The sequence below is a fragment of the Miniopterus schreibersii genome (genome assembly GCF_964146895.1).
Source record: "Miniopterus schreibersii genome assembly, chromosome: 1".
NCBI classification, from domain to species: domain Eukaryota; kingdom Metazoa; phylum Chordata; class Mammalia; order Chiroptera; family Miniopteridae; genus Miniopterus; species Miniopterus schreibersii.
Genome location: NC_138101.1, coordinates 47,812,119 through 47,820,055, shown reverse-complemented (window position 1 = coordinate 47,820,055; position 7,937 = coordinate 47,812,119). Strand labels below are relative to the sequence as shown.

General features: G+C 41.3%; 1 protein-coding gene across 2 annotated transcripts; it reads left to right on the top strand.

Annotated features, from left to right (window-relative positions):
• Nucleotides 1-46: 46 nt before the first annotated feature.
• Nucleotides 47-5,657, top strand: HNRNPDL (heterogeneous nuclear ribonucleoprotein D like). Of its 2 annotated transcripts, XR_014000550.1 has the most exons (9): nt 47-890; nt 1,688-1,856; nt 1,959-2,120; nt 2,594-2,725; nt 2,824-2,938; nt 3,643-3,813; nt 4,145-4,237; nt 4,610-4,714; nt 5,394-5,657. XR_014000550.1 is itself a non-coding variant. In XM_081162473.1 (8 exons), exons 1-7 carry the CDS (start codon nt 451-453, stop codon nt 4,213-4,215), a joined length of 1,260 nt encoding a protein of 419 aa, XP_081018599.1. In that variant the 5' UTR covers nt 47-450; the 3' UTR covers nt 4,216-4,237; nt 5,394-5,657. The 2 variants fall into 2 exon arrangements, 1 of the variants encoding a protein (XP_081018599.1); XM_081162473.1 differs by lacking the exon at nt 4,610-4,714.
• Nucleotides 5,658-7,937: the final 2,280 nt, after the last annotated feature.

Here is a 7,937-nt window from a genome sequence, read left to right as displayed (position 1 = left end):
AAGAGGCGCCGGCGCCGCGCCGCTGCCCGTAGGGGCCGCCGCGCGCCCGCTTCCTGTTCGGCTGGTTCCAGCCAGCTCGAGGACAAAACACGCTTGCGCGCGGCGGACGGGCAGGCGCGCTCGCCGCCTCATCCGTCGGTGCCGGGCGCAGTCCGCCTTTTTCTGGAGCAGGCCGGCCACGGTGCTAGTCGGTAGCAGCCGCCGCAGCAGCTCCGCACTGGGGAACCGAGGGCGGAGGAAGGCAGGGTTGACGGCTGTTGCTAGGAGTGGGCTGGACCGGACGCCAGAGACAAAGGCTCTCAAGGCAAGAGGGACTTGGCCCTGCGACGGCGCTGCTCGGGATTTTTGAACCCAGGACTCTTCGCCCCTTTGTTTTTCTCTTCTGACGCTTCTCTCATCCCAAGCCCGCATCCTCTCACCCGCGACCTCGCTCCTCACCAGAGGGCCGCGATGGAGGTCCCGCCCCGGCTTTCCCATGTGCCGCCGCCATTGTTCCCCTCCGCTCCCGCTACTTTAGCCTCCCGCAGCCTTTCCCATTGGCGGCCACGGGCGCCGCGGCAGCTCGCCCCACTCCTCCCTTCGCTCGCTCCCAGCTCCGCCCGACAGGGGGCGCGCCGGGCCCAGCGCCACGTCACCGCCCAGCAGCCCTCCCGATTGGCGGGCGGGGCGGCTATAAAGGGAGGGCGCAGGCGGCGCCCGGATCTCTTCCGCCGCCATTTTAAATCCAGCTCCATACAACGCTCCGCCGCCGCTACCGCGACTCGAAGTGCGCGCCAGCACCCTCCAGCCGACAACTCCGCCACCATGGAGGACGTGAACGAGTACAGCAACACAGAGGAATTCGCCGAGGGATCCAAGATCAACGCGAGCAAGAATCAGCAGGATGACGGGTACCACACGCTGTTTCCTCTCTTGCTCCAGCGCGCCGCACGCGCCCTTCGTCCCTCGAGAGCCCTGCGCTGTCCACATTCTTTCCTTGAGTCGATTCCCCGCGTGCCCACTGGGACCCACTAGTTTGGAGGGAAGAGAAAAGTGGGAAACGGAGGAGATGACTCTAGAGGGCCGCGGAAGGTGGGGGAAGGGCGGAGGGGGTTGGAGGCGGAGGGCGGCGGCGTCTGTGTCCCGAGTGCGCAGGCGCCGCGTGGGGCCCGTGGGGGAGGGGTCCGCCTCGCTGCGCCTCCTGCAGCTGCTGCCGCCGCCTCTTCATTGTGTCTCTGTTAGGGCTCCGCGCGGTTTTCCTGGGAAGTGTTGAGAGAACTTTCGGTTTGGGAACGAGCGAGAGCTGGTACACAGATCCCCAGAACGCGTTATGATGAGTTCTTTAGGTGGAGCATTGGCTTGACAGCTGAGGGAAAAGGGAAAAGGTGGACCTAAATTGTGTGGGGTTAGTTTAGGAAGTTGGCTTTTCTAAAGTAGACCAATGTTTAACATTTTGTTGGCCTCGTCCTCGTTTAAACTTTGAGTTATGCAGTGTGGAGAGCAAGCTGTAAGATGTTTTTGGATAAGTGGCCTCGATGGGCTTTTGGAATTTTCGTGGTCTATTGATAATGTGTATCTGAAAACATGGATTAAATTACTTGCGCATAAGAGTTAAACTTCCCCTGCTTATTTCATAGTTAAATATAACCCCAGAATGGAAGTAATTGTTCGAGCTGCCGCTAACCTTTAAAAAAAATTTTATTTCTAGTAAAATGTTTATTGGAGGCTTGAGCTGGGATACAAGCAAGAAAGATCTGACTGAATATTTGTCTCGATTTGGGGAAGTTGTAGACTGCACAATTAAAACAGATCCAGTTACCGGAAGATCAAGAGGATTTGGATTTGTGCTTTTCAAAGATGCTGCTAGTGTTGATAAGGTAGGAATGTGTTTTGCTTGATGCTGCTTTTGTGTGCTTTTTGCAAATTGTTCGGAGAATTGGTTGTATATTGCTGTCAGATTAAATAAATATGTCTTCTAGGTTTTGGAACTGAAGGAACACAAACTGGATGGCAAATTGATAGACCCTAAAAGGGCCAAAGCTTTAAAAGGGAAGGAACCCCCAAAAAAGGTTTTTGTGGGTGGACTGAGCCCAGATACTTCTGAAGAACAAATTAAAGAATATTTTGGAGCCTTTGGAGAGGTGCGCTGTGTGGCTGTTTATGTGTGTTTTATATTTGATGTGTTTATATAATACTCATCCCTGGCCCACTTCCTATAGAGCAAATTCATAAGTTGGGTGATGGTAGGATTAAATTACTGCTTGGGTTCCTTCCAGTCACCATACTTTAATCGCTGCTTTCTGTGCTGTAATGGAAACCAATTTCTAACTTATTTTGGAGAAAACATGGGTGCTGTGGTGTGGTCAGTATTTGGACTTGTTAACTAGTGGCACCTTAGGGTATGAAGTGATATTAAAGGAAGTTTTGCTCTCCTGTCTTAAGTGCTTAACAGATAAATCACTTAGTTTGATGTTGTTATTAAGTATTAGTAGTTTATATACAATCTGATTAGAATAACATTACGTTGAAGCTTGCAAAGGACCTGTGGTATTTAAGACATTTTGGTAGTTTTTTACCATTACTGGATCATCTGGAGTGTGCTTCTTGATTTCAGATTGAAAATATTGAACTTCCCATGGATACAAAAACAAATGAAAGAAGAGGTTTTTGTTTTATCACATATACAGATGAGGAGCCAGTAAAGAAATTGTTAGAAAGCAGATATCATCAAATTGGTTCTGGGAAGGTAAAACCATTTTAATTCTATTAAATGAGGATTTTGAGTTTCTTTTTATTAGTGAAATAATTTCTCAATCTTGTTTGCTATTTTAAATTTGTCTGTAGTGTGAAATCAAAGTTGCCCAACCCAAAGAGGTATATAGGCAGCAACAGCAACAACAGAAGGGAGGAAGAGGTGCTGCAGCTGGTGGAAGAGGTGGTACTAGGGGTCGTGGCCGAGGTGAGGCTTAATTCTTGGGAAATGACTTGATATGGTTTAAGCTATAAACTGCTAAATATGAATAAGCCCATAAGAAAGTAAAGCCAGATATAAATTGTTTCAACATGGGAAATGCTCAGTTGAATGGTGGGTGGGTTTTGGTTTTATTGTGTTTACTGGTTTCACCTTTTCAAAGAATGGCCACTGTTGACAGTGTCATCACTGATGGGAAAAGAATACTATTCAATATAGTGAAGATTACTTGATACACCATGGTGCGATGTTTTCTTGGACAGGAGTTCTTGCTTTAAATTTTTTTTAATTGATTTTTAGAGACAGAGAGAGACATGAACCTGTTTGTCGTTCCACTCGTTGGTGCATTCATTTGTTGCTTCTTGTATGTGCTCTCACTGGGGATCAAATCTATAACCTTGGCATATTGGGGTGATGCTCTAACCAACTGAGCTACCTGGCCAGGGCCTATGAGTTTTTGCTTTAAAGGTAGACAGCCTTCACCTTTGTCCTGATTTTCCATTCAATTTAGGAAGCCTGGTACTGGCACAATTGGACTTTTTTGGTGACAACTGAAATAATACTTTCTCAATCAGATAGCAATATAGATGTCCATTCTGTTTAAGATTTGCAGGGTGAGAGACAGGAACATATTTTATGTTAGGATCAGGGGTCAGAAGTTGTGTGCTAACAATCATCGTGCATTGTTTCAGGTCAGGGCCAAAACTGGAACCAAGGATTTAATAACTATTATGATCAAGGATATGGAAATTACAATAGTGCCTATGGTGGTGATCAAAACTACAGTGGCTATGGCGGCTATGATTATACTGGGTATAACTATGGGAACTATGGATATGGACAGGGATATGCAGACTACAGTGGTAAGAATATTTAACTTAATTTTATAACTGATGGTATTAAAATTCAGTGTTAAATTACAATCCCATTCTAAGATTGTGTGGATTTTCCATTTATTGAAGTGCTTGGAGTTTTTTAAGGCAATTGATAATAATAGGGTGATTATACTAACTCAGAAATTGTAGTTATAAATGTTCAAGAATATGTGATTATGACTAGTTTATAATGGCTGTTAAAATCGGATTATTTTCATATTTGGCATGCAGTTTTAGACACTTGATTTTAAGTATACTTATATAATGAAACCATTTCATAAAAACTATCTTAATATAATTTTTTGTCTTAACAAAATAGGCCAACAGAGCACTTACGGCAAGGCATCTCGAGGGGGTGGCAATCACCAAAACAATTATCAGCCATACTAAAGGAGGACATTGGCCAAAACAGGTGTGTATAAGAGTACAAGACACCAGTGGAAATGTCTAATTTAATTTAAAGATCAATAGACAAAATAAAAACAAGTAAAAACAAACTATTGTGTAGCCTGTTTTTACTAAATTGTTAATTTTTTATTGCTTTATAAGCCTGTTTTGCCTAAAGTGTCTATAGATCTTTAACTTTAAAGTTTCACTTCACTTTCTTTAGTATTACAGAAAAACTTAAAAGTTTTTCTGTTTGCTTTGTGTACCAGGTGGTCTAGAGGAATAATTAAACATTTTTAGAACTATTAACAGGTAAAGTACTGAAATGGGTACAACTTAAGGAAAACACGAATGTTGTCTTCTAACTCTGACATTATACCTTGTTTGTACCCGCCAGCGGGAACTTCATTGCAGGCCGTGTGTCACCCTGACCACGTCTATCTCTGGGGGTCGCACGTTGCGGGCAGAGCGCAAGGCATACACCAGAAAACGCTGTCCTGTGGTATGGTCTCTTCCAACTTCATGTACCAGCGTAAAGATTAAAGTGGAAAACTTCAGACTTTGGCTTCTTTTTTAATCTTTTTGGAGATTAAGTGTCTAAACTTAACTTAAATGGTTTTTTACAGGAGTTAAAGTACATAAATGCCTTTTTACAGCTTAATCATTTTGGTCTTCTGTTTAGTGTTGTATTTCAATTGTGGAGCCTCATTTTAAGTGTTCATTCTTTAAGATTTAATGCTTGCTTTTTCTTTTTATAGCTAATAGTGAAATCTACAAACCAAAACAAGAACTTTAAAATCTGGGATATAAATTAAAGATCATATGCACACAGCAATTTTTCTTGAAATATAATCATCTTACTAAAAATTTATTTGTAAAAGCATTTTACTTGGTTTACTAGAGATGCTTCTAGTAGACTAATCTAGCACAGTTCAACCTGTGGATATGGGAAAGTTGTATTCCCAGATTCTTTTCTAAAGAGATTTAAATTTGATACCATTTGGGAACTCCAGGGTGAATTTATTAATTACCCAAACTGCATTTTGCCCGTGGATATGCATGTGATCTTTAATTATTGAAGAAAAGAATAAAGTGAGGACTTAAAACAATTCATGAAAGTGGACCTTTGAAAGCTTGTCAGGGTTGCACAAATCTAATTGCTATTTTGTTTTTGTTTTTAGGAGGAAATTGCTAAAGTAACCCATCTGGCAGGACGACATTGAAGATTGGTCTTCTGTTGCTCTAAGATGATTATTTTGTAAAAGACTTTCTAGTGTACAAGACACAACTGTGTCCAACTGTATATAGCCGCTAATTAGTTTTCATTGTTTTTACTTTGTCTTTTGCTATCTGTGTTATGATTCAATGTGGATTTGTGTTTATACAAATTTTATTTGTATGATTTCATGTTAAACCTCAAATAAATGCTTCCTTATGTGATTGTTTTTCTGCGTCGGGTACTAAATAGCTCTGTAAAAGTGTGGTTTTAAATAAGCAATAATTAAGGCACAGTTTATTTTGTAAGGAGTATTGGTCCGTAAAGAGAAACTGTGGTCCTTATGAACAGCCAGCTACAGTGTCACCCTGTTCCCCATTTTTGTTAGGTGTATTCTATGCTCCCACTCTTCCACCACACTTATAATGTGGTTTCCATTCTCTGTATCTGGAGATGCTGTCATGGAAGTCTCCATGTTATAGTGCTGTGATTAGTGGAAGCTCTCTGGTAGACCATGAGTCTTCCAAGGATTATATTCAGAAAGAAAGTACCCTTCTAATGGCACAAAGCATGTTGGTAGCTCCTTTTATGAATAGAAAAGACTGCTCTGTTTTTCTCTCTGGAAAGCCATTTGTTACAATTTGCTAAATATTTTTAAGTCGGTACATTAGACCTTTGAGTAATCATAATACCATGACTTTAATTGTTTTCATAAAAAGTTCAATTATACCCAGTTAAACTGGTAGGAGCTCCAGTTTGAGAGTATCAAAAATAGTTAACATTATCACAAAGATTCTGGCAGATAAGTTTGAGATTAAAACTAGGGCAAAAGTTAGATTAAGGTATGAAATAGTGGCTGAATAAATTAGTTGTAGTCGTCTTTGGTATGTCACAGCAAGCACCAAACTGAAGTTTTCTATTGGGGCATTCTTATGAAGCTCTATTTGGTGTTAGCTGTTAACATGGTGTGAGCTCTTAGAAAAAGCAATGTTAGTAGCTTTCGTTTTTTAATGCAGTTAGTGCATGAGCCGAGTAGCTAAGCATATCCATATTCAGACATAGGAAATAGTGGGGAATGGTATGCTTTAAGTCTTATGTTAATGCAAATTTAAGTGTGACCAAGTCATATTACAACAGATCTTCCTGGTGCATTTTTAAAAAGCAGTTTTAGCTCTAGGTTTTGGAGGATTTCCTGGGTAAACCCAAGCTTTGAGTTTTACATTAAATGTAGTTATTGGATTTAAGGGTGTTATTTTAAGTTTTGTTCTTACAGTGTTCCATTTTAGCCACTGGGATTGGCATACATGTTCACATGTGGAATAGTTGACCTCACCTTAAAGTGTAAACTTAATGCTGATGAACCTGCCGTTTTTTATTTGGTGCCTGCAACTTTGTTCCAATGATGTTTGTACTTGCTGGGCTATCAAGTTGCAATGCTCTTGGCCTTGTTTTGCTCCTGTTTTCCCATTTTGACCTTACACCTAGGCCAAGTACCAGTGTTGGCTATTGCAGGGGATTCTGTTTGTTCTTTAAACGTACAACCCTAGGGAACAGAAGGGGTGTTTTCATTTTAAGTTACGTTGTCAAAGTCAGTAGGTGCAGTGTTTTTAGGGCAGTGAATCCTGTAAGTTCAAGATTATGATTAGGTGACAAGTTGACATTGAGATTGTCCTTTCCCTGATCAAAAATGAATAAAGGCTTTTTAAACAAAATTCAAACTCTTCAATCAAGTCTTGATATATATGACTGTTAAGAAATACACTACATCTAGAAATGGAGATCTTTTACAAAGAGTTGGAGGGAAAAGGAGTGTTCTTGTGTTTCCCACTTGTCCAAGGTGCTTTGGACTCAACACTTAATTCAGATCTTAGGCTCTAAATGCCAAGGCTAAGTGCTCTAGACACTTCTGTTAGGATGAATGGTAAGTTAGTATTAAGGTTTAATTCTGAAGTACTTAGAACTCAGCAAAGTGATTTGACAAATTGAAGGTGGGGGTAGAAATTCTGAAGTACCTATGACACATACTCAACCTGTTTATCTTGTTAAATATGCTTCCTAAATTGTTTTAACCAAGTTCTGTTTAGTGTTACTCAACCTAACAGGTACCTTATTAGCAATTTTGTTGATTAACATCATCATTCCAGGGTGTCTCATAGCTGTGTTTATAAGATTAGGACTTTTTTTAAAAAAAAAAATATTTATTGACTTCAGGGAAAGGAAGGGAGAGGAGGGGGGAGAGAGAGAGAAACATCAACAATGAGAAAGTTGTCATTGATTGGCTGCCTCCTGCACACTGCCAACTGGGGATCAAGCGCACAACCCAGGCATGTGCCCTGACCAGGAATCGAACCATGATCTCCTGGATCCTAGGTCAATGCTCAACTGCTGAGCCACACCAAGCCAGGCAAGATTAGGACTACTAAGAATTAAAATGTCCATTGGGATGCTAAGCATGGGTAAGCAGAGCTTTTTTTTTCCTTTTTTAATCCTCACTAGATGTTTTTTCCAT

What these genes read in the sequence shown, in the direction of transcription:
- HNRNPDL (XM_081162473.1), top strand. Translation starts at nt 451, where the DNA reads ATGGAGGTCCCGCCCCGGCTTTCCCATGTGCCGCCGCCATTGTTCCCC. An exon ending in AAGAATCAGCAGGATGACGG is followed by an intron (nt 891 to 1,687) that starts GTACCACACGCT and finishes TTTTATTTCTAG; the next exon opens with TAAAATGTTTATTGGAGGCT. An exon ending in GGGATATGCAGACTACAGTG is followed by an intron (nt 3,814 to 4,144) that starts GTAAGAATATTT and finishes TTAACAAAATAG; the next exon opens with GCCAACAGAGCACTTACGGC.